The sequence below is a fragment of the Neofelis nebulosa genome, chromosome 14 (assembly GCF_028018385.1).
Source record: "Neofelis nebulosa isolate mNeoNeb1 chromosome 14, mNeoNeb1.pri, whole genome shotgun sequence".
NCBI lineage: Eukaryota > Metazoa > Chordata > Mammalia > Carnivora > Felidae > Neofelis > Neofelis nebulosa.
In genome coordinates, this window is record NC_080795.1 from 45,621,682 (window position 1) to 45,647,305 (window position 25,624).

General features: G+C 33.1%; 1 protein-coding gene across 11 annotated transcripts in view; it reads left to right on the forward strand.

The window, feature by feature from the left end:
- VPS13B (vacuolar protein sorting 13 homolog B) overlaps positions 1 to 25,624 on the forward strand; it is an 805,543-nt gene that overhangs the window by 420,081 nt on the left and 359,838 nt on the right. For 10 of the 11 annotated variants that reach the window (XR_009253621.1, XM_058699594.1, XM_058699595.1 and 7 more), the window contains 2 exons: positions 9,877 to 10,097; positions 22,564 to 22,767. Coding sequence is in view for 10 of the 11 variants with exons in the window: in XM_058699594.1 (XP_058555577.1) it covers positions 9,877 to 10,097; positions 22,564 to 22,767 (425 nt within the window). In the remaining variant the exon portion in view is untranslated. Of the gene's footprint in view, positions 1 to 9,876; positions 10,098 to 22,563; positions 22,768 to 25,624 lie in introns of those variants that run through there. The other variant, XM_058699597.1, reaches the window with a different exon arrangement.

Genomic DNA, 25,624 nt, shown 5'->3' on the forward strand with positions numbered 1-25,624 from the left:
TATATATATACACACACACACATACACACTGGAATATTACTACAATATACATAATTATATGTGTGTGTGTCTATATATAGAGAAAGAGACACACTCACATACATACATACATACATACAACTTTCTTTTTATCCATTCATCTATTGATGGACATTTTTGCTGTTTTCATGATTTCGCTGTTATTGATCATACTGCCTTCTGAACTCCCATTATTTTACATAAAAATCAGCTTTTAAACGTATTGAGTTTCCACTATATGCAAATTAGGTTTTTTTTCCCCTGATTTCAAGAATTTCTCTTGTTTTTTAATTTTCACCAATTTGCTTATAATAAATCTAGGTGTTAGTGTGTTAGTATTTATCGTCTTTGGACTTGAATTGGTTGGATATATGTATTAATGCTGTTTATCAATTTGAGGATTTTCCAGGCATTGTTTCCTTAAATATTTTTCTATTCTTTTTCTTGCCTTCTGGGTCTTATGTCACTTTTATATTAGTATGCTTGATGTTGTTCTTTAGGTCTCTGTGGCTCTGTTAATTTTTCAATATTTTTTCTTTTTTTTTTTTTTCAGGTTGGCTAATTTCTGTTGATAGGCTCATTTTATTTTTTCCTTAGACCACCATGGATCTACTGTTGTGGCCTACATTTTTCATTTCTTTCCTTTTCTTTTAATGTTTATTTTTCAGGGGGGCTGGGAAGGGGCAGAGAGAGAGAGAGGGAGAAACAGAATCCAAAGCAGGCTCCAGGCTCTGAGCTCTTTAGGGCTCAGTGCTGAGATGAAACTCACAAACCACAAGGTTATGACCTGAGCTAATGTCAGATGCTTAACTGACTGAACCCCCCACGCATCCCCTTTCTCTTCCCTTTTTAATTAAAGCATAATTAATGACATTTTACTAGTTTGAGTTGTGCAATATAATGAGTCAACAATTCTATACATTACTCAGTGCTCCTCAGGATAAGTCTGTGATAATCCCATTTATTTCACCTCCCTCACCCTCTTTCTGGCAATGACTAGTTTGTTCTCTGTATTTAAGAGTGTGTTTTTGTATATGTCTCCCTTTATCTTTGTTTCTTCATTTTGTTTCTTAAATAAAAGTGAAATCATGTGACACTTTGCCTACTCTGTGTGACTTATTTCACTTATCATTATATCCTCTAGGTCCACCCATCTTGTCTCAAATGCATGATCTCTTTTTATGGCTGTGTAATATTCCATTGTGTATGTATACTCACACACAGAACATTTTCCTTATCCATTTGTCTGTTGATGGACACTCAAGTTGCTTCTATGTCTTGACTGTTCTAAGTAATGCTGCAATAAATATAAGCTTGCATAGTTCTTTTTGAGTTAGTATTTTCATTTTTTCTGGGTAAATACCCAGGAGTGAATTTATTGTATCATATGGTATTTCAATTTTTAATTTTTTGAGTAGCCTTCATAGTCTTTTCCACAGTGGCTGCACCAATTTGCATTCCCACAAACAGTGCATAAGGGTTCTTGTTTTCCTACATTGTGGTTTTGATTTTCAGTTCCCTTATGATGAGTGATGTTGAGCATCTTTTCATGTGTCTGTTGGTCATCTGTATGTCTTTGGAGAAATGTCTGTTCATGTCTTTTGCCCATTTTTAATTGGATTATTGATTTTGTGTGTGAGTGTTGTAGAATTTATTTATTTTGGATGGTAACCTTTTATCAGATACAGCATTTGCAAATATCTTCTTCCTTTTCATAGGTTGCCTTTTAGTTTTGTTGATTATTCCCTTTGCTGTGCAGGTTTTTATTTTTACACTTTTTTAATTTAAAAAAAATTAAGAAGCTTTTTATTTTGATGTAGTCTCAGTAGTTTATTTTTGTTTTTATTTCTCTTGTCTCAGGAAATGTATCTTGAAAAAGTTCCTACTGTCAGTGTTAGAGAAATTACTGCATGTGCTCTCTTCTAGGATTTTTATGGTTTCGGGTTTTACATTTAGGTCTTTAATCCATTTTGAGTTTATTTTGTGTTTGATTTTGGAAAGTAGTCCACTTTAAGGGTACCTGAGGGGCTCAGTCGATTAAGCATCTGACTTGTGATATTGGCTCAGGCCATGATCTCATGGTTTGTGTAATTGAGTCCTGCACCTGGCTCGGTGTGGAGAGCATGGATTCTGCTTGGGATTCTCTTTCTCCATCTCTCTCTGCCCTTCCCCTGCTTGTGCGCGCTCTCTCTCTCTCTCTCTCCCTCTCTCCCCCTCTCAAAATAAACATTAAAAAAAAAGAATGTAGTCCAGTTACATTCTTTTACATGTTGCTGTACAGTTTTCCCAGCACCATATTTTAAAAATTCTGTCTTTTCCCCATTATATATTTTTGCCTCCTTTGAATTGATTGATTGACCATGGGTTTATTTCTTGGCTATCTATTCTGTTCCATTTATCTATGTAGATTTTTTTTTGTGCCAGTACCATTTTGTTTTGATATATAGCTTTGTAGCATATCTTGAAATCTGGTATTGTGATACCTGCAACTTTGTTCTTTCTCAGGATGGCTTTGGCTATTTGGAGTTTTCTGTAATTGTATACGAATGTTAATCATTCTTCATTCTAGTTTTGTGAAAAATGCCATTTGTATTTTGATAGGTATCGCATTGAATCTGTAGATGGCTTTGGGTGCCATGGACATTTTAACAGTATTTTTCCAATCCATCCAGTATCTTTTTCTGTGTTTGCTTTGTCTTCAGTTTTTTCATCAGTGTTTTATAGTTTTCAGAGTACAGGTTTTGTACCTATTTGGTTGTTTTTTCCTAGATATTTTATTCGTTTTGGTACCGTTTTATAAATGGATGGGTTTTTTTTAAAGTATCTCTTTCTTTGTCCTTAGTGTATAGAAATGCTACCCATTTCTAGGCATTACTTTTGTATTGTGCCACTTTACTGAATCCATTTATTCCTTGTAGTAGTTTTTTGGTGGAGTCTTCAGGATTTTCTGTGTATAGTATCAGTTCATCTGAATACAGTGACAGTTTAAATTCTTTTCTGCTACACTTGCCTGTTATTTCTTTTTCTTACCTGATTGTTCTAGCTCAGATTTCCAGTACTATGATGAGTAAAAGTGGTGAGAATGGGCATCCTTATTTTGTTCCTAATCTTCTAGGGGAAGCTCTCAATTTTTTGCCATTGACTGTGATAGCTGGGGGGTTTTCATATGACCTTTATAATGTTGAAGTATGCCCTCTAACCCCAATTTGTTAGGTGTTGTATCATGAATGGATATTGAATCTTGTCACATGCTTTTTCTACATCTATTGAAATGAACATAGGGTTTCTATCCTTTTTTTTTTTTTGCTGATGTGATACATGGTGATGGTTGATTTGCAAATATTGATCCATCTTTTCATCCTGGAATAAGTCACACCTAATCTTAGTGGATTATGTTTTTAATATATTGTTGTATGCAGTTTGCTATTATTTGTTGAAGATTTTTGCATCTATGTTTTTCAGGGATATTGGCCTGTAGCTTGCTTGCTTTCCTTCTTTATTTTTTCTTTTTCTTTTTTCTTTCTTTTCTTTTCTTTTTCTTTTTTTTTTTTTTTTTTTGGTGTCTGGTTTTGCTATCAGCATAATATTGGCCTCATAGAATGTATTTAGAATCTTTCATTTGTCTTGTATTCTTTGGAATGGTTTGTGGAGAATAGGTATTAACTTTTCTTTAAGTGTCTGGTGGAATTCACCTGTGAGGCCGTTTTCATCCTAGACTTATGGTTTTTGGTAGTTTTTTGATTGGCAGTGCACTTTTGTTACTTGTAAATGGTCTGTTCGGATTTTCTATTTCTTCATGGTTCAGTTTTGGAAGACTGTTATGTTTCTAGCAATTTATCCATATCCATATCTTTTAGGTTGTCCAGTTTGTTGGCATGTAACTTTTAATATTACATGCCATGTAGTTTGATACAATCTTTTGTCTTTCTTTTGTGTCAGTTGTTACTTCTCTCATTTCTGATTTTATTTATTTGAGTCCTTTCTCTTTTTCTTGATGAGTCTGGCTAAGGGTTTGTCAGTTTTGTTTATCTTTTCAAGAACTAGCCCTAGGTTTCATTGATTTTTTTTTTTTTTTTTTTTTTTTTTTGAGGGAGTCTCTTTGTCATTTGTTTCTGCTTGGATCTTAATTACTTCCTTACTTCTAGTCCCTTTGGGTTTTGTTTTTTCTTCTTTTTCTAGTTCCTTTAGGTGTAAGGTTAGATTCTTTATTTAAGCTTTTTCTAGGTTCTTGAGGAATGCTTGTGTTGTTGTATTATTACCTCTTAGAATTGCTTTCACTGTATACCAAAGATTTGGGACCTTTGTGTTTTCATTTTCACTTATCTCCGTGTATTTTTTTATTTCTTATTTGATTGCTTTGTTGACCAATTGGTTGTTTAGTATCATGTTGTTTCATCTCCATTTGTTTGTGTTTTTTACACTTTTTTTCATGTGATTTATTTTTTGTTTCATATAGTTATCAGAAAAGATACATGGTATAATTTCAGTCTTTTGTTTTGAAAGCATTTATAAAAGTATTTTTATTTGCTAATCATGATGTTTACATGTAGTAGCAAAACACAAGCTATATATACAAAAGGCTTTCATGAAATGCATTTAGAAATGTGCATCTCCTTTTTTGTAAGGATACAGTTAGGGACAACACCTACCTACACTTGCGCTTTGCATGAATGCCTTCGTCTCTCTGAGGAGGTGGTTGTTTTCAGTTACTGAAAGCTGTGCATCTGTCTCCTGCTTCCCATTCTCATTTCATTCTTCTTAAATTTATTGATGCTTGTTTTATGGCCTATAATGTGATTTTTTGGAGAGTGTTTCATGTTCAGTTGCAAAGAATGCAATATTCTGTTGGTTTTGGATGGGGCGTTCTGTATATTTCTGTTATATCCATCTGGTCCATTGTGTCATTCAAAGCCATTGTTTCCTTAGTGATTTTCTATCTGGGTTATCTATACATTGGTATAAGTGGAGTGTCCTCTACTATTATTACCATAAATTTCTCTCTTTATGTCTGTTAATATTTGCTTAATATATTTAGGTGTCCCATTGTTGCTTGAGTCCCTACAATTGGTATATGTCTTTTTTTTTTTTTGGATTGATATCTTTGTCATTATGCAATGCCCTTATTGTCTTGTTACAGTCTTTGTTTTAAAGTCTGTTTTGTTTGACACAAGTATTGCTACCTTGACTTTTTTTCTTCCATTTACATAGTGGATGTTTTTCCATCCCTTCACTTTCATTCTGTATGTGTCTTAGGTCCGAGGTGAATCTTTTGTTGGCAGCATGTAGATGAGTATTGATTTTTATTCATTCCGTTGCAGTATGTCTTTTGCTTGGAGCAGTTAGACTATTTACATTTAAAGTAATTATTGATAGGTATGAACTTACTTACTGCCATTTAAAAATTTTGTTTTCTGGTGGTTTTTGTAGTTCTTTGTTCCTTTCTTCTTCCTCTCCTTTGTGAATGATGCATATCTGTTGTGCTATGTTTGTCTTTCTGTCTCTTTATTTTCTTTGTGTATCATAGGTTTTGGGTTTCTTGTTACCATGAGGTTCTTATATAACATCCTAAGTAAATCGTCTATGTTAATATGATTGTCATTTAAGTTCAAACGTGGAAAATTATGTCAAGATTATCATTCATATTTGAAGGAGAGAGTTTCCAAGACAAACAAAAGATACAGGAGTTTATCACCACGAAACCAGCCTTACAAGAAACTTTAAATAGACTTCTTTAACTGGAAAAGTAATGGCCATAATTAGAGAACATTATGAATAAAAAGATGTAAATATTACAACATATATATAAAATGTGGAGAAGGGAGTAAAAAGAGAACGTGTGTTTGTTTTTCTTTCAGAATGTGTTTGAATATCTTATCTGTTTTAAATAGTGCTGAAATAAGTATAGGTATTCATATATCTTTTCAAATTAGCGCTTTTGTTTCTTTGAGTAAATAACCAACAGTGGAATTCCTGGATCATATGTTAACTCATTTTAATTTTTTGAGGAATTTCCATACTGTTCTTTATAGTGGCTACACCAGTTTGCATTCCCAACAAGGGCGCACAAGTGTTCCCTTTTCTCCACATCTTCACCAGTACTTGTTATTTCCTGCTGTTTGGATATTAGCCATTCTTACTGGTGTGAGATGGTATCTCTTTGTGGTTCTGATTTGCATTTTCCTGTAATTAGTGATATTGAGTATTTTTTCACATACGTATGATCATTTGTATGTCTTTTAGAATAATATCTGTTCAGGTCCTCTGCCCATTTAATTGTCAATTATTTGGTTTTTTTGTGTTGAGTTATATAAGTTCCAAATGTAGAATTCTTGGCTGCAGAGCAAATAAATCTATAGGTTACTCTTTTTCATTTTACCTGTTTTATAGACATTTTGGCTGCTCTCTGCCAGGAAAATTTGTTATATTCATTATTTAAATTAACATCACTTAGAATTAAAGAACCCTTTATATTAACTGTCTTAAATCAGTCAAGTGCTAAGTGGTTTGGGAAAACAATGGCAGCAGATTTGGCTCATTTGTGTATGTAGAATAAAGTGTATCTTCCTCCAAAGTGTTAACCTCACATTAGATAATAAAATATTTCTGTTATTATCAATTCATATTTGAAATAAAAACCTGCTTGAGTCATGCTGAATTGTGGGACATAACGGAAACAAATTAGAAGACGTTTTTGTTGTTTGCTTATAAAGACATTTAGTGACTAAGATTAAAAAAAGAAAAATGAGAGTATCTCCAGTATTGACCTACTTTTATGTGCCATATTAATGTTAGTAAAGTGATTCACCTTGATCCTAACTAAGTATGTACAGTAGTCTAAGACTAAGTTCCTGTAGTCTAGTAGAGCATCTTTAGAAAGGGAAAGACCTTTCAGATTATTGATCATTACCCACCAAGATTCAAGATCAGAAAGTAAATTTAATAATCACGTGATGAGGGTCTGATAATTAGTCACTGTTTACTGACCCCAACATTGATAATAGGAATTTTTGAGTGTGTGTGTAATATATATGTAATTTTCCATGTTACCTTAACCTGTTTTTTATCTTCTGTTTCTAATATGTGTGAAATCATCATGTGATACAATGTAAGGAAATCCACACTGATAATTTTTAAAATTTCTCTCAGTTGTAACTTAATATTGTCTAATGAAGTCCAGTGCCCCTTCCCCATTGTTGACACATGTAACACACAGTCTTACCGAATTTTCTTTATATATTTACTTTTCCCCATAGCCCAGTTATATTATGCTCTTTCAGATTATTTAATATGAGTCACATCATTGTATATTTGTCATTTTCTTGAAAATTATTTTATTGATATCTTTTTCTCTGTCAAAAACAGTGTTTTTACAAATTCACACAAAATGGCATTACCAATTTTTTTGTTTTTAGTTTTCTTTCTACTTTTAGATACTTTGAAAACTTGTGAATTCTTCCATCAATAGTTTATCTAAAAGAAAACATGTTACAGCATTAGAACTTTACAGTTCAAGTAAAATACTAGTCTTGAAGGTCTCAGAATAATGAATGATTCTGGAATGTCATTTGTGGATGTCTGAGCATATTTTAGGGATACCCTAGAACATTATATTCCCAGTGTTATAAATGATAAGGTGTTTTTATTTTGTGTGCATGTGCGTGTAAAAGGAATATTTTTGCAGCTAACGATTTGTTGTTTTGATAATTTTTTCAGAATGATTAATTGTAGGAATTTTTGTCCGTACATGTTAAGATCTCATCTTCTAGGTAGAGTGTACTTTTTAAAAAGACAATCTGCATACTAAATAAATGGGCATAAACTATTGTTTTAAAGGTTCTGTTTAAGACTTAGAATATGATATACCAAATTTCAATTATTGGTCTCATTCCAAAGAAGAAGCAGAGACACATATGAGATAGTACTAATGTCATTTGGGATTTTCATTCTTAATTTAACATTTAAATGTGGTGCTCTTCATCCAACATAACTACCATTTAACATTTCTTGGGTATCATAAAATTTGAGAAACTATATATAGCTCACTACCAGTTTTAAAATATGTGACCTGAAATCATTCCAGAATGTTTTAAGACAAATTTGGCAAAGTATTTATTTTGTAAATAGCATAGCACTTTGTGTAGGTTTTAAAATAATTTTAGAATTAGTTACAGATGATTTAAAGTTTGTCATTCTTTCTTGGGGGCAAATATTTTAAGTCTTAAGACAGGCACAGTACCACAGTGCTGACCACACATTATTATGCAGTTTTCATTGTTACCAGTCAAGTTATTGTGGCCTCCTGTGTAGCTAGATTTATTCTATTATCCAAGGCTCAATTTCAAAGATTCTAGTTTTAATCTTATGAGCTATATTTGGTCAAGGTATTTTGAGTGTTCAAACTTGTAAGAATCTGAATATACTTAATATCACCATTTATAGTTTAAATGCTTATTTATATTACATATAAATAAATACCCCATATATATGGAATTTAAATATAAATGATTCAGTTAGTAATTAAGCATTGGAAAATAACCTGAATCTAAAAATATAGTGTGACCCTGGCTCTGTGTGGGCATATCCAGCACAACGGAGAAAAAACAAGAAGGAAATAAAACTATGTTAATAGTTATTTGGAGCAGCAGGGTTTTGACTAGTTTCAATTTTTCTTTTTTATTTATTTTCTAATTTATCTTTATTGAGGCATTAGTATGTTTCATTTTGACTGGTTTTAACTTTCCTTCTTTATATTTTCTAGTTTATGACTGATTTTGATTTTTCTTCTTTATTTCCTAATTTATCTTCAGTGGGGTACTAGTAACTCTCTAATTAGAAATTAAGTATTTTCAATTTATTAAAAATAATTTGGCTACTTAAAAAGATGTCTACAATATCTACACATACAAGTGCTAGTAGAATTGCAAAGTCAACACTATGTCATAGTAATCTAATTTGCATCAGTTGACATCTAAAGAATAAGTGTTAATAAATATTCCAATACAAAGTATACGGTTAAAAGTCATTTCACAAAGTACTTTATAGCTGCATTAAAAAATGGTTTTATCTCATAATTTATATCAATCTCTGGTACATTAATAAAAAAAATAAAAGAAGAAAAGGAATTTTGCTTTTACTCCTGAAATTTATGAGTGCTTATTTTTTCTCAAGTATAATTTTACTTAAAAATAACATATTATACATAAGAATGAAGATACCAACTGCATCCTGGGTCTTACCCCCAGATATTCTGATTAAGTCCAAATTAAAAATCAGGAATCTGTGGCTTATATAAGGATACACCTGATTCTGGTACAGGTAGTCCAAGAGACCATAATAGATTATTCTTTTCCTCTCTTATTCCTCAGCTAGATCTGTGGTCACCTTCACTCCATGCAAAAATCATTGTATTTTCCCGATAGAACACATTTTCTGTGGTCTCCAAGGTAAAATGAATACATCCCCAGCAATTGCACAATGCAATCCACTAGGATGAAAGAAGAGGAAGTCAGAACTTCTATTTATATCTGTATCTCATTTCCTTAAGTTCTATTTCTACATGTTTTATAATATATATAATTACTGATATAGTAGTGTGTTGCTATTTCTGCATGTTGTATAATGTATATAATTATTGTTACAGTAGTGTTATAATAAATGCAAATGTTAACATTTATCAAAGGTTACTTTTAAATAGCAGTTAAATTATTTACCACATTTGTCTCTGGGATAGTATATTTGCTTTCTTGATGCTATAGTAAATGTTTCACATTTCAAAAATAGACAATAGACCCTTTACTATCAAGCAGCAACTATATTTTATATGTGTGCTTCTCTACTGCCTTTTGTTCTTATTATCAGGTAATGCTTTTCCTTGGACTATCAGCTTGCATCATTTCAGCATGTATACCCTTTTTGGAAAACAAGTGACACTTTGCCTAGTGGAACCTATGGGTTGTACCTCTACTCTAGCTGTTACATCTCAAAAACTACTTGCTACAGGACCTGATACAAGGCATTCATTTGTTGTCTGTCTCCATGTTGACCTAGAGTCACTTCAGATAAAATGCTCAAATCCTCAGGTTAGTATATTTGATTTATGAAAGGAAATTTAAAATAATGTGATTTAAGAACAATTGTTATCAATTTTGAGAAGGATTTCTCTTCTGTTTCGTGTCCTAAGTTATTTTTAACAGAGTCATCAAGATCAGAATGGTTAGATTAAGTATTGCTTTGAAGCTCTCTCACGTTTTGTAATTTAAACTCTTCTGAAAATGTAATGGTGGCAGCATAAATGCATCTTTTGGCTGAAAGAATGAAATCAGTTGCAGATGTGAAGTGTTTAAAGCTGAAGAACTACTTTATTATCAGACTGGAAGAGACTGTTAAAGTGATCAAATATAATTTTCAGCCAGATTCTCACCCAGGACTTCTTTTGCTCAACATGTAATATTTTATTAAAAGCATTGTTTAGTACTTAAGAAATATATTTTGCTAATCCTGTAACATTTTAGTTGCTGTAGGCCAAACATACTGAAATCTGTCGTGTTACAATTTCATGTGAATTCCAACCCCCGATGTCTACAAATTACTAATATTGCATACAGATAATTTGTTTCTTTCACCTCAAGCAGACTGTGATATACTTTCTACATAGATAGTCAGTGTTGAATACTATTTGAAATTATATTTTGAAATAACTCTTTTTAGATAGGTGTTGATTCTGACAGGTCAATGTTAATCTAAGTTTCTCTCAGCATTAGTGATTACAAACCACTAATTAAGCCAATTTTAGAGTGTGTTTTTTAGAGCGGGTCCAAATATTATTTCATATTTTATAGAGCCTCCTTACTGATACCATCCTCCTTCCTTCTCCTCTTCTCCCTGCGTGGTTAGTGGAAGATGAATTAAGGGACCTAATGGTTGCCAGATTTCTAAATATCATGTGAAGTGGCACAATGTAAATTCTGACTAGACTCTGAAAGTTTTTCAACATATATTATAATCTCCTAAAATAAGTACTAAAAATAAAATGCAAAACTACCAAGAGACAGCCCCCAAAGCCAATAGACATATTAAAATGAAATACCAAAAAAAAAAAAAATTCAAATAATCTAAACAAGTCAAGAAATGGTAACACGAGTTTAAAAACAGAGGGTAGAAACAGAAAACAGTAAAATGGTAGGGCTAAGATATTCTTACCAATGATTATATTAAATGTTAATGATGTTAACTAGGAGTATTTAGACCATGAGTTAGCAAACTAAAGCCTGCAGGCCAAAAACCCATTTTTTACATTTTGTCTGAGGTTGCTGTTCTGCAGAAGTAAGTAGGAGCACCAGAAAACAGCATGGCTCACAAAGCCTAGAATATTTACTATCTGCTCCTTTAACAAAAAAATATTTACTGTCCCTTTAATGTTTACTCCTATTAAAAGGCAAAGATTGACAGAGTGGGGAAAACAGCAAGATTCCATTATATATTGCTTAAAACCAAAGCACTTGAAATATAAAAAAATGGATACAATATAAATAAATGCATAGGAAAAATATACCATACAAACAGCAGAGTACGGCTGGATTTGCTTATTTTAATATCAAATAAACATAACGAAAAAGGGTATTACCAGAGATAAATAAGGATATGAAACTAAAATGGACAGAATTAAAGGGAAAAAATGGATGATTCTATTCAGTACTCTGTAGTAGGAACTTTTTTGTCACCTCCCTCAGCAATTATAAAACAACTAGATGAAAAATAATAATATGGAGATATAGAAGATGAAAAAAATTGACCACAGACATAGTAGGAAAGTTTTATAACATCTTTCTCAGTGATTGATAAAACAAACAGATAAAAATAAAAAAATAATTGGAGGTAAAGTATGAAATACCCTACCAACTTGCCTTATCTAATTGACATTTATAGAACACCATATTGAACAACCATGGAATGAACATTTTTTTTCAGGTGTACATTCTCTCATTTTGTTTAAGAGATCAAAGTAAAGTACTGTATATTATCACAGTCAAAATATATTAGAAATCAGTAATTATCTAGAAAACTGTACAATAAACATGCTTCTAAATAATCTGTGAATCAAAGACAAAAATCACTTGGAAATAAGAACATATTTTGGTTGAGTGACAATAAAAAAGGTGGATATAGTAAAGTACTCTTCAGGGGAAAACATAATTTTAGATATTAACATTAGAAATAAAGACCCTAAGTCATTCACTTACGGTTCCACTTCAGAAAGCTAAGAAAAGAATAAGATAAACCCAAATAAGTGAAAGGAAGAAAATAATAAAGATAAGAGGAGAGACGACTGTTACAATATAAGAAAGATAAACTACAAATTACCAATATTGGGAATGAAGGAGGAGGTTTATCACACAGATCCTACAGACTTTAAAAGCATAATAGAATATGGACAACTTTATGCCAGCAAGTGTAACAATACAGGTGAAATAGAAATTTTGACTAAAAAATAACTGATCAAAAAATAATACAAGAAGAAATAGAAAATCTGAATATCCTTATATATCTCTAATAGAAATTGTGATATCAGAACAAGTTTATAAAGACCGTTTCAGGCCCCAATGGGTGAATTCTGTCAAACAGTCAAGGGAAAAAATAGAAAAGTTTTATAAATCTTTTTTCAGGGATAGAGAATGGAGGATTCCTTCTCAACTTGTTTTATGAAGCCAGTGTATATTTTTTATACATTTTATTTTAATGTTTATTTATTTATTTTGAGAGAGAGAGAAAGAGAGCACAAGCAGGGGAGGGTGGGGCAGAGAGAGAGAAAGAGACTTCCAAGCAGGCTCCATACTGTCAGCTCGGAACACAATTTGGGGCTCAATCCCATGAACCATGAAATCATGACCTGAGCTGCAGTCAAGAGTCAGACGCTCAACCAACTGAACCATTCAGGCACCCCAAAGCCAGCATAATTCTGTTATCAAATCCTGAAAAAGAAGGGATTAGAAATCCCTCATGAAAATAGATGTAAAATTCTTAAACAAATATTAGCAAATCGTTGTAGCAGTATATAAAAAAAGTTAATACATTATGACAAAGTAGGATGCTTTAATATTCAAAAATCATTTGGTATAATTCACCATATCAGTAACAGTTGAGAAAAATCATATGATAATTTATGTTAGAAGCAGGTAAAAAATTTGACAAAATTTAACCAACCATTTATGATTAAAACTCTCAGCAAATTGAGAATATTAAATAAGAATTTAATATTAAAGAATATTAAAGAATTAATATTAAAGAATTTTTCAAAACTGTAAAGGACATATGTAGTAAATCAAACATCATACTTAATATCAGACTGAATTGTTTTCAACTAAAATCAGAAAAAAGCCCAGAATGTGGGCTTTCACCACCTGTTGTATATCATCCTGGATGTTGTAGCCATTCCAGTAAACCAAAGGAAATCAAAAGGCATAAAGATAAGAAAAGAAGTAAAACTCTGTTTGTATCTGACAAAATTTTTTTAAAATCCTAGAGGAATTAAGCAACTATTACTAGAACTAATAAAATTATCAAGGTTGCAGGAGACAATAGTAATATATAAAAAGCCATTTATTAATATATATTAGCAGCAAACAATTGGAAGGTTGAGTGAATCCCTTCCATTTATACTGGTTTCCAGAAACATAAACAAATGAATCTAAAGATATCCAAGACCTTTGCTGTAAAAACCGGAAAGCATTGCTGGGACAACTTACCACCTAACTGGAGACATACACCTGTTCACAGATTGGATGAGTCAGTATTGTTCAAAGGGCAAAATTGATTTTGATATTGGGCATAATCAAGTTTAAAACATTTTCTCTTTGAAAGACTTGGTAACAGAGCAGAAAGCCAAACACTAAGAGAAAGTATTTGTAAAATATTCATCAAACTATTATGCAAAATATTTCTTTAAAGTTTATTTGTTTATTTTGAGAGAGAGAGAGAAAGAGAGAGTGAGTGAACAAGCACATGAGCAGGGAAGGGGCAGAGAGAGAAAGAGAATCTCAAGCAGGCTCTATACTAACAGTGTGGGGCCATACACGGGGCTAGAACCCACGAACTGTGAGATCATGACCTGAACCGAAACCAAGAATCAGACGCTTAACCAACTGAGCCACCCAGGTGTCCCATGTTATGGAAGATATTTAAAGAACGCTTTCTAGTTGTTAATGTGATGACAAAGAACAGTTGATATAATGGGAGTAAGATTTGAACAGACTTTCACCACTCAAGATGTTATTGGTCAGTAAGCACATGAAAAGATGCATATCATCATTATTCATTAGGAAAAATAAAATGTGAAATGAAGACAACCCACTATACACCAATTAGATTGGCTGAAATAAAAATGAGCATTGTGAACCATCTAGAACTCTTTGTATACTGTTGGTGGGAATGTAAAAATTATACAACTTTGGAAATAAGTTGGAAATTCCTGAAAAAGTATGACATGCGCTTACCATGTGACACAGCCATTCCTCCCTAAGTTTTTCCTTAGAGAAACGCAAATATATGGCTATGCAGAGACTTTTATGTGGATGTATTTGGCAGCTTATTTGTATAGCCCCAAACTGATCACAACTCAACTGTTCATAAATAATTAAACGGTAATTAAACAAATTATGATCTATCTGTATAATATACTAGTCAGTCATCAAAGATCTGAATTATTGATAAAATGCAACATAATGGATGAATATTGTAATCTCTACACCAAGTGAAGAAAGTCAGATAAAGAGTACTTACTGTATAATTACAACTATATAAAACATTAGAATATGCAGACTACTATATTGTGACAGATTCCTCATTGCCTGGAGAAGGGAGTGGGAATGAGGAGGGAATGATTGTAACAACAAATTCCAAAAGGATATGAAGAAACTTAAGGAAAAAATAGAAAAATTTTTTATATTCATAGTTTAATAGTAGTTTAATCTCTGTATGATAGACATCCAGCTACTACTTGGAGTTGCCCATCAGAGACCTTCTACTTTAGGAACTTATGAAAGTCATTATAGCCTTGAGAGGATTGTACTACTCTACATGTTCTGGACATCCATAGCCATCCTAGCTGAGAATAAATTCTATTGCTATTAGTGTTTTAGCCTGGAAATATATTATTTTGAATCTTTTTTTTTTTTTAAATACTTCTTTTACTTTGAGATTCTGAAGAGTATTGTGATTTCTGTGGAATCTTATTAAATGTCATGTTGTCGCTCAAGTCCGAACTCTCGAATATCTTTATCAGATATCCACTTTGTTTGGAACAGAGGTCAGGTTTTGTTGTTGTTTTTATTTATTTATTTATTATTATTTTTTTTTTAAATTATTTTTTTTTCTTTTTTTTTTCAACGTTTTTTATTTATTTTTGGGACAGAGAGAGACAGAGCATGAACGGGGGAGGGGCAGAGAGAGAGGGAGACACAGAATCAGAAACAGGCTCCAGGCTCCGAGCCATCAGCCCAGAGCCTGACGCGGGGCTCGAGCTCACGGACCGCGAGATCGTGACCTGGCTGAAGTCGGACGCTTAACCGACTGCGCCACCCAGGCGCCCCTTGTTGTTGTTTTTAAATATAAACTGGTTCTAAGCAAAGTCATCACATAGGTTTTGGTCTGGTATTTCTTTCTCATGCCTGCTCACTCTCTTTGTCCTTAAACCTCCATCACCTGGCTCCCAAGGCCTCCTTGCTGCTCCCCAAATACCAAGATCTTTTTTTTTTTTTTTTTGAGAATTAAACCAAGGCTGAGTGAACCTCATGCCTCAAGAATGCCTTTACCCAAAATGTGATAATTCTTATCTTTTCATTTAATTCCAACTTTATCTTCTTGGTAAGTCCTCATAAACCAGCTCTGTTTAATTGTTATCAGCTTCTATAACCAAAGCTGATCACAAGGTTGTTGGGAAGTTTCAGATATTTATGAAATATGTGAAAATACCTTGTAAATTCTGAAATATTATAGGAATGCCAACTGTGTTAGTTTTTAGATTGACTCCAATACAAAATGTGATACCCTCTTTGTAAATTGTTATGAGTATCTCTGGTAGAATGTAGCAGTCTTCCAAAGGGCTAGGAAGCCACAAAACAGTGTAACACTTTGAAGAATCATTATGTATTCAGAGGTTTGGTAAAGAGTTGATACTGTTTTATAACCTAAATTTTAATGATAAAAACATGAGATTCCAGATAAACCTCTCTCTTATGAGTGGTTGCTCTAGCATAGGCTTCCAGACTCCCTCTGGATTTTCACAATTACAAAAGATGGCTTGATTTTTCTCCCCAAATGCAGAATAATACTGAGTACTACAAGCCCAATACTACATATAATACATACCCCAACCAGAAATGAGGAGAACAAGGATGAATAAGATAAACACACTGTGGGGGAGTGAGAATGTCCTGTCTCCTCAAGGTCCTTCTGGTGGACGAAGAATCAAGTTGACATGAGACAGATTAACAGGAGAAAATAAAATCTAACAGTGTAAATATGGGGAATCCACACAGACATGGAAATTCTCATGACAGGCAAAATGAGTTAAATATACCATTTTGGACTAAGGAGAAAGTCTGGGACTTCAGAGAAAATGAATGCAATTTATAGGAAGATGATAAAGAGTAATTGTCTAGTAAGCTAATGTTTGCTGGGCCACTTAGAAACCATGGGACTTAGAGGACTTTGATCAAACAGGCCTTGATAGGTTCCTCCCTATCTACCATGTCTAGTTCATATCATAATGTAGTTCTTTGTGGTGATAATTCTCTTCCTAGTGCAGGTCCTCTACCTAAATTCTTTGAGGCAGTTGTGGGGGAGGCAGAGAGCTTTTCGTGAATCTGCTGGCATTGCTTTTTTTGATTGTTATTTAATTTAAAATAATCTTCATGCCAAAGTGGCTCGGCTCATCATGGGGTGGCCTGCCCTTGGCCCATACAACATGAGAAGGCCATGCCTTTCTTAATGCATCTGTTGAAATCCACAGATAAAGAGCAAATCTTGAAAGTGTCTTTACAGAAATGACACATTACATACAAGACAACCAAAATTTGATTATTAGCTCACTTCTTCTGAGTATAGAGAGCAGAAGAATATAACATCTTTAAATGGGGAAAAAATACAGCTTCTCAACCCAGAATTCTAAATTTAAAAAAAAATACATGTGTATGAATAAATATTAAATAAAGACATTTTCACATAAAAGAATCTATCACCTGTAGAACTGCACTACAAGAAATCCTAAAGGAAGTCCCTCATACTGAAGGGAAATGAAACCAGATGTTTGATCTTTTTTTTTTTTAATATGAAATTTATTGTCAAGTTGGTTTCCATACAACACCCAGTGCTCATCCCATCAGGTGCACTCCTCAATACCCCACACCCACACTCCCCTCCCTCCTACCCCCCCATCAACCCTCAGTTTTCTCTCAGTTCTTAAGAGTCTCTTATGTTTTGTGATCATCTTTTTAAATGTTTCTTGGCCATTGAGTTTGCTCTTTTGTGAATTGGCAATTCAAATCGTTTACATTAGTTTGTATTTTCCTGATTATTAATAAGGTTGAGCAGTTTTTAAATGTTTATTGGTCAATGAATTTGTTTTACTAATTGATAATTCATATCATTTACACAGTTTTTCTGTTAAATTTCTTAGCAATTCCAAGAGCTTCCCTTAGGCACTATGAATACAAACCCTGAATTTGTAATGTAGTTATTTGCCTGTATGGCATCTGTTACCAAAAATGTTCAATCTTTCTTGATGAAATATTATCTCTAGGTCTTTTTTTTATTTTCTGGGTATCCTGCCTTATAAAAAGAGTATAATGGGCCCCTAAAATACAGACATCCATGTGTATCCTAAAATTTCATTTATGATTTTTATTTTTAAAATTAATGACTCAATATAACACCGCCTTTTTTGTGAATGGTTATTCCATCTGTTTGGTTTTTTGTGTTTGGAAAGGATAGTGCTTCTTGAGTCCTTTTTTTTGTGTGTCATGGACCTCTTTGAGAATCCAACAAAAGCTATGAGCCTGTTCCCTAGAACAATGTGTATATCCACTAAATTTTGCATATACTATCAGAAGCTTTTATACATTGTAGCCAGTGTATAAGATTCTTGATTCCATTTTAAGGAAATAATTTCTTCTTAAATATCATATTTTTTGTTTATCCATTAGAGTCATATCAGAAGTTTTGACACTGGTATATTAATTAATTTGATTTATTATTGCTTAGATACAAAGCCTGCAGGTAGTTGATGTATTTCATTCATTCATTCATTTATTTATTCATTCATTCAATCATTTATTTTTAATGTTTGTTTATTTTTGAGAGAGACAGAGACAGCATGCGAGCTGGGGTGGGGTAGAGAGAGGAGACACAGAGTCCGAAGCAGGCTTCAGGCTCCAGCTGCCAGCACAGAGCCCGATGTAGGATTCAACTCCTGAACCGTGAAACCATGACCTGAGCTGAAGTCAAACACTCAACCAACTGAGCCACTCAGGCACCCCACTGTACTTGAAAATATAGTGTGCAACTCTGTATGTAGGGCAGACCCAGGATAAATTCATTGTCATATTAGGCATTATTGTGGGTCTCTGTATCAACTATGGTGAACTAAACTACTATGTCAGTTCCTAGAACTCATTGCCATTCAAGGGCCTTCGACACTATAAGTATTTAACACAGTTGAATAATGAGAGTTTTTGTTCCTAGGGATGATTTTCATTAACCCTTGCGCCTTTATCTTAACTGTTTTACCAAAGTTACCCAATTCTCTTTAATGTGTTTAGTCACTGTTCTCTTTAACCTTAAAAATTATGTTTATTCTAAAATTAAAGGAGCCTGTAGAATTCTCTTTTTAATATAATAGAGTTTCAGTTTTCCCTTAGCCAATAAATTGATATATTTCATCTTTCTATAAGGCATTTCCAGGAACATAAAACCATCTTTGCCATTTTGGGTTTTAGGTATGTGAAACTAGAGGAAGAATAGGTTTTATGCTCCTTTTTTATCCTGTTTATTCATAGTTTTTATTGCTAAGTTATGTTCAGTTTTCAGTAAGGAAGTAGAATTTGGCATTACTGTCTAAGAGTACACCATTGAGTTTAGACAAAACTAGATTTGTATTTTTTGTACCACTCATTTTTAATTTTTCTGAGTCCCCCGATTTTTATTTTTATCTTTATGCAAAATTAGACTGGGTAAGGATTATGCTTTATATGCAAAGGCTTTTTTTTTGTTTGCTTGTTTTTAAGTTTTTGACAAAAGTCTTTTCTCTTTTTTGAAATTGAGTTTTTTTTTTTTTTTTTTAAATTTTTTTTTTTTCAATGTTTTTTATTTTATTTTTGGGACAGAGAGAGACAGAGCATGAACGGGGGAGGGGCAGACAGAGAGGGAGACACAGAATCGGAAACAGGCTCCAGGCTCCGAGCCATCAGCGCAGAGCCTGACGCGGGGCTCGAACTCACGGACCGCGAGATCGTGACCTGGCTGAAGTCGGACGCTTAACCGACTGCACCACCCAGGCGCCCCTTGAAATTGAGTTTTAATGATTAGTGATAACCTGCATACCAAATGAGCTAGCCTTTTAAAATATATATTCACTTAGAGCTCTTTGGTGTTCAACATGGAGTAGTAATCACTTGTTGAAATTCCATTCTCTTGCTTGATTTCCATTGAAATTGTATACCCATGGTTTTCTTCTACCTACCTTTATGATTACTCTTCTCTCTCCTAATACCTTGCAAAACAAGTCCTTCTTCGCTAACTGGATAGAGCCTTTCGATGCCCCTACATCATCTCCTGCACTTGGCTATTGCTCTTACTATTCTTAAGACTGCAGTGGCTTTTTGCATCCACTTAAATCATGTCTCTTCTTTAGAAATGTATCGGCTTGAGGCTTCTCTCAGCCTCTCCAATCCAAGTAAATCTCCTATGTGATTATTTATAGAGTAAATGAGAAAATAGATGTGAAATTAAGTTTTAAACAGTGAAACATTACATTTTTGGTATTCATTAGGGATTCGATACACAAGATATTATTGATATTCAGTCATCTTCATACATAGTGTATATAAAGCTGCCTCACATGGTGCTCATCTTTAAGAAAGTTTTAAAGTTTTATTGGGATATACTTACATCCAATGAACTGCACATGTTTAAATTAATGCTAGGATATTTGACATATGTACACCCATGAAACCATTCTCAGAATCAAGATAATGCATACATCCATCATCCTCAAAAGTTTCTTTGTGCCACTTCATAATCCTCCATTTTACTTCTTACCCCATCCCAGGCAGCCAGTAATTCTGTCATTATGGATACTTGTCATTTGCTAAGATTTTGTATAAATAGAATCATACAGTTGTATTCTGTGTCTCTCCTTTTTTTTTTTTTTTTTTTTTTTTAACCTAGCTTCTTTCATTCAGCATAATTATTTTCAGGTTAGGTCAGGTTTTTCATGAATCCATAGTTGATTTCTTTTTATTGATAGATATTCTGTTGCATGCATATACTACATATTATTTGTCCCCTTACTGGTGAAGATTTGAGATTTTTTTCCATTTGTGGATTATTACAGAAAAACTGCTATGAACGTTTGTGTTCTGTCTTTGTGTGGATATAGACTTTCATTTTTCTTGGGGAAACAAGAGTGCAATGGCTGGATCCTATGGTAGATGTATGTCTTTTTCAGAAACCACCAAACTATTCTACATTTTGCATTCTGATCAGCAGTAAATGAGAGTTTCATCTTTGCCAATATTGTTATGGTTAGGCTTTCTGATTTTAGACATTTTAATAGGGGGGTAGTGATAGCTTTCATTGGCAGTTTTCAGTACAGCTTGAAGGATAAGAATTGAATATTTATCTTCATATTTTTTTATTTTTTTAAAACCTTTGAATTTGGCAAGTCTGAATTCTGTGATAGTAACTTTCTCCTTTGAAAATAAAAATATGTTTATAGTTTATGTCTGTGTTTGCTTGGCACATTAATTATGCACATACTTAGTGCCATTCATACATAATTATTGAAGGGTAACAGTTAAAGGAAATAAGAAATAGTGACAATAAAAGCATCAGTTCTCTTAAATAAATTAACTTTATGCCCTTAGAAGTATCTAGAAGTTGTTTTCTTTGGTGTATGCTTTCCTTATTTGTCAGTTTTAATTGTTTAAGAAGAAGTAAATCTTTTTTCAAAATATGGTTTGCAATAAAATTGTTTCTTTTTAGGGAGAACTCATTCTTGATTATGAAAGACAAAAGAATTTGAACTAAAATTTTTCTAAGAGGTGTTTTGTAAGATCTCTAGCCATTAGATGTTTTTTTTTAAGCAAAAAGAGCTATAACCTGAGATTTGAGACTTCATCACACAAAAAGCAGGAGAAAACTGTAACCTAAGTACTGTTTTATATCAAATAAGGGTTGACAACAGTGTTTTTATGCATCTGTTCTGCCCACATAAGAAGCCAGCTTTATCATCTGGATGTGTCCTGGGGCTGAAACTTCTTATAAATATGAGAATTTTACCCTTTTTTTTTTTTTAATGGCAAGCAGAATATGGTATCCAGCTGTGGATTTGCTTATATATTTTGTTTGCATTTTTTTCCTTGGACTTGTTTTATACAGTGTATGGCAATATGTTGTCATACAAATTCCGTGATTAATGCTTATTTATGAAATCTTGTGTAAATATCTTAGAACTTAGTCAAACAATGTGCAAGTTAAACAATTTTTTTCCTCTGAATATTGGAATGACAAATCTAAGGGGAATGGTAGGTTGAATAGTTTATGTTCTTTATCTATAGCAAAGTCTTATATGTAACATTTTCCTTTTACCATTCTATGTTATGTCATTCTTTTACACTTTATTTTACTGGGTGAGAAATCCTGTTTCAGATTTATTCCTCAGAAAAGTAGGGAGAATTTAAATGTGGAAAACATTTAGAAATAAGAATGGTAATTATTTCATGCGTAATTAAATAATCATATTTACTAGTATACATTTGACATCTAATTCTGATACCTCTGTTTGAGAGGCATTTCTTTGTGTTCTATTAGTTGTGTATTAAAAGCAATCCACTCTTTCATAATAAGCTGTTTAATTAACATTATTGCTGTATTAACACTGTTTTTCCAAAAAAATTAAATTGCTCATAAAATATCAAAGTTTGAATATGTGGCAAACATCAAGTATGAGTAAATTCATTATATCTGCTTCAAATTCAAATCACGATAAAATACTTAAAATTGTAAACTTTCTGTATGAATTGTTCTTTGTATATCTCATCTGAATCATAGTATCATAAAATATTCATGATCATATGTTATTATAATATATATATTAGATAATTATCATAGATTACAGATCATGATATAATATCATGATTGGTGATATACTGATAGATTTTTATTTCATATATTCTTATTTCCCTGGACTTGTTTTAATTTTTTCACATGTAGTAATTTAGTCAATTGTGACTGGAAGTTGAAAGGCTTGTTTTCCCTTTTTCTTCTGCTCAGGTGCAGCTTTTCTATGAACTGACTGAGATCATGAATAAGGTCTGGAATAAGATTCAGAGGAGAGGTAATCTCAGTCCTTCATCAGCCTATGCAGAAACCGTGGCGGGGCCTGTCCCTGGTTCTCCAGTGAGAAGCAGTGTAGGCACTGCTCCTCCAGATACCAGCACATGCAGCCCATCTGCTGATGTTGGAACTACTACTGAGGTAAGTGTTTCTGAAAGGTTCTGCTGCCAGTGAAGGGTGATATATACCACAGAGTTCTATATCAGGGCTGAGAATGAAGATGACCTCATTTCTGTGGAAGCTGGCAGGTTCAGAAGGCTCATGGGGAGCTGTGGTAGCAGTGGCTATTTATTAATGTTCCTTTTAGGTCCAAGTATTTTAATTGCTTTCAGTAGGTAGTGGGGTAGTTCAGGACATTCGGGTTCTATGAAATGGAAAAAACTGAGACACAGTAAAGGTATGTTTCCTCAGAAGTATGGAAACTTAAAAGCTGAGTGAAAAAGAGGCTTATGCTTCCCTTTCCCCTACCCTCTCTGCCCCTGCCCTTTTTGTGAACCAGGGTATTATTGTTATCTTTACGTTAGTGGTTTTTAATCCTGTCAAACCCAAAATCCTCACCTTCTCTCTTCCAGTCATAAAAGTCTTTCTTTTCATTTTTAACACCCTAACCTCACCCAACATGCCAGTGCCTGTTTTATAACTAATATTTTATAATGCCCCTTTACTATCCTGAATGAAAAAAAAAAAAACAATGTAATGCACATATACATAATGTTTCAAAAATATCTAATAGCTCAAAATATAAAGGATTAAAGGAATATAATTCAAAGTATAATAATATATATTTCAATATATGTATAAGTGCTCAGGCATGACTATGTTAGAAGAAGACATGATGAAGTACACAGTACATACAATTACTGTGAATTTGACTGATAACAAATAGACTTGTTCCCATCTGTATCCAGTACCACGAGTGGTACTGTTGTGGCATCATTTATTGGTGGCATCATTTTCTGAAATAGCAGCAAACTTGGTAGAGTTTTGAATAAAGCAAAATTTATGCTTCCTTTCTTTTCAGTATTTACATTTCTGGAACTCTTAGTGTATAATTATAATAAAATGGTGCAGAAATGCCAAAAAAATAATGTTTAGATCTAAAGCTGAATTCAGTTTTATTTCCAAATATATTTCCAAGATTTTCACCTGTGTAAATTTCTGAGATCATTTTATTTTTCAGGACTGCCTTATTCATGATAGAAGCTCTTAATTCCCCCTAATCCTAACTCTTAAATGCCGGTAGTGACACCCAATCATTGAGTCAACCAGAAATATCCGAATACATTTCCCAAACACAGGGGTGAACTTGCACCACTGAGAACTACTATAATAGATAGAGGTAGAAGTTATGTTATTGTTTTTGCATGAAGACATGTTCTATGGAAACAGCTTTGGCAAAGTACAGAATGGGAAGAAGCATCAGGTAAAGGGGATGTTATTTTTTTTAAACACTAAAGGCAATCAAACTCAGTTAAATGGACCTTTTTTTTTTTTTTTAATTTGCTTTGAGGCTTTAACACATTAGAGTAGATCTGTTTGACAACTGCACAAGCAGCTTCTCTATCCCCGTTCATTCTACATTCTGAGAAACCAGTGGCCCAAGTGATGGGTTTTACTCCACACTCCAAATGAGGAATAAGTCCAGTCTAGAAATGTGCAGTTATGAGGTCGATGGGGCATATCCCTTCTAGGGTAAAAACTTGCTTTCATGGAGTTCCTACCGTTAGAATACAAAAGCTCCTGCAGTTTAAAAACAACAACCACTCTATTGAATGTAATAGTTTTCAAACTTATTTAACCGAAGACTCTTTTCCACATATTATCATTGCACAGAATACACTTTGTGAAATACTTTAGAAGAGTAATCAAAGCTTGGGGTGACAAGTTGCTAACAAGGATAGTATAAGTGAAATTAATAAATGAAGTTAAGTCATAGAGACATTCCACTGGCAGAAAGGAGAGTGTTCCATTAAACAATTGACTGCTAAGTACTTTATTTACTGGGATGTCCAGATAAACATGACTACCTATTTTGGGAAGTGGGCTTTTAGAAAGAGACATTTAAAAAAACATTGAAAGACTGGAAAAGACAAGGCTTTCATGGAGTGGTCGCACCTGTTGGTCATAGATCTAGGGACTGCCATTCATACAAAGTACAGTATAAATGGTGCTCTCTATTGTGCACTGTCCAACCTACACAAAAGGACATGGTAGCCCTAATATGAGATGTAATAGAGATGAACATGCCCTGTAATTATAGAAGTATGATTAACAAATTTATTCTCTAGTATCTTTGGGTGTTTTGCAGAGGAAGTAACATTTGAGAAGAATCTTGAAAATAAATATAACATTAGTAGCAGTTTTGTTTTATTAGGTGTATTATAATAGAAAAAGCCAGAAGAATGATGTCCTCATGAGCCAAAATGGGGAAATTAATAAAGGGAGAGATTAACAAAGGGAGAGATTTTCTCAGTCACATAAAAAGAAATTCATTCTAGGGTGTCTGGGTGGCTCAGTCAGTTAAGTTTCAGCTCTTGATCTCAGCTCAGGTCTTGATTGCAGGGTCGTGAGTTTAAGCTCCACACTGGGCATGGAGCCTACTTAACAAAAAAAATTAAAAAAATAAATTCTGATTTCTATAACAAGATCCTTACATTCCTGCAATTCATTTAAATTTAAAATATTGAGGATTCTTTCTGATGAGTTGTAAACATAAGCAATGAAAATGTTCATTAGTGAGCTTATTAGTTTTGCGTTAGCCATGGATTTAATCTGACCTATGTGAAAAAGATCTGAAAATGAAAGAATCATAATGCAAAAGACATATCCATTGGAGGAAGACCATGTAAAGCAGCTTACAAAAGGTAATACAGACTTATGAAGGAAAAAGTGGCAAATATTTTCAGAATGTACCATCTTCTCTTGTTTACATACTGTGGTCAAGAAAAGAGGTGAGTAGTCCAATATGGATTTGAAACCTACAGTTATTTGGGATACT